We start from the raw sequence: 305 nt of genomic DNA on the forward strand, positions 1-305 counted from the left end.
TGGGCTGTGCCTGGGAGCAGAGCCAGCTCTGCCAGGCCTCCCCCTCGGGGCAGAGCCCTGCTCTGTGGGTAGCCCAGCCCTCTGCTGAGCTCCTGCCCTAACTTTGGGTCCTGTTTTCTCCTTTCAGAGACCCCCCTGAGCCTGTCCCAGCTCTGCAGGGTGACGGTGAGGAAGGCGGCGGGGCAGCGGGCGCTGGAGAAGATCTCCAAGCTCAACATCCCCCCCAGACTGATCCAGTACCTGTCCTACAACTGACAGGGACAGAGGGGCCCAGGAAGGGTGGTACCTTTAGCTCGAACACTCGG

The 305-nt window shown here is 63.6% G+C and overlaps 1 protein-coding gene across 1 annotated transcript in view; it reads left to right on the forward strand.

Annotated features, from left to right (window-relative positions):
* The window catches only part of LOC103779718 (ankyrin repeat and SOCS box protein 13-like), a gene marked incomplete at its 5' end in the record, with an annotated part of 2488 nt that extends 2233 nt beyond the window's left edge, over positions 1 to 255 (forward strand). The window contains one exon of the mRNA XM_008947364.1: positions 128 to 255. Within this exon, the coding sequence (XP_008945612.1) occupies positions 128 to 255 (128 nt within the window). The remainder of the gene's footprint in view (positions 1 to 127) is intronic.
* Positions 256 to 305: the final 50 nt, after the last annotated feature.

This window comes from Merops nubicus, unplaced genomic scaffold, assembly GCF_000691845.1.
Source record: "Merops nubicus isolate BGI_N331 unplaced genomic scaffold, ASM69184v1 scaffold23709, whole genome shotgun sequence".
Taxonomy (NCBI): Eukaryota; Metazoa; Chordata; class Aves; order Coraciiformes; family Meropidae; genus Merops; species Merops nubicus.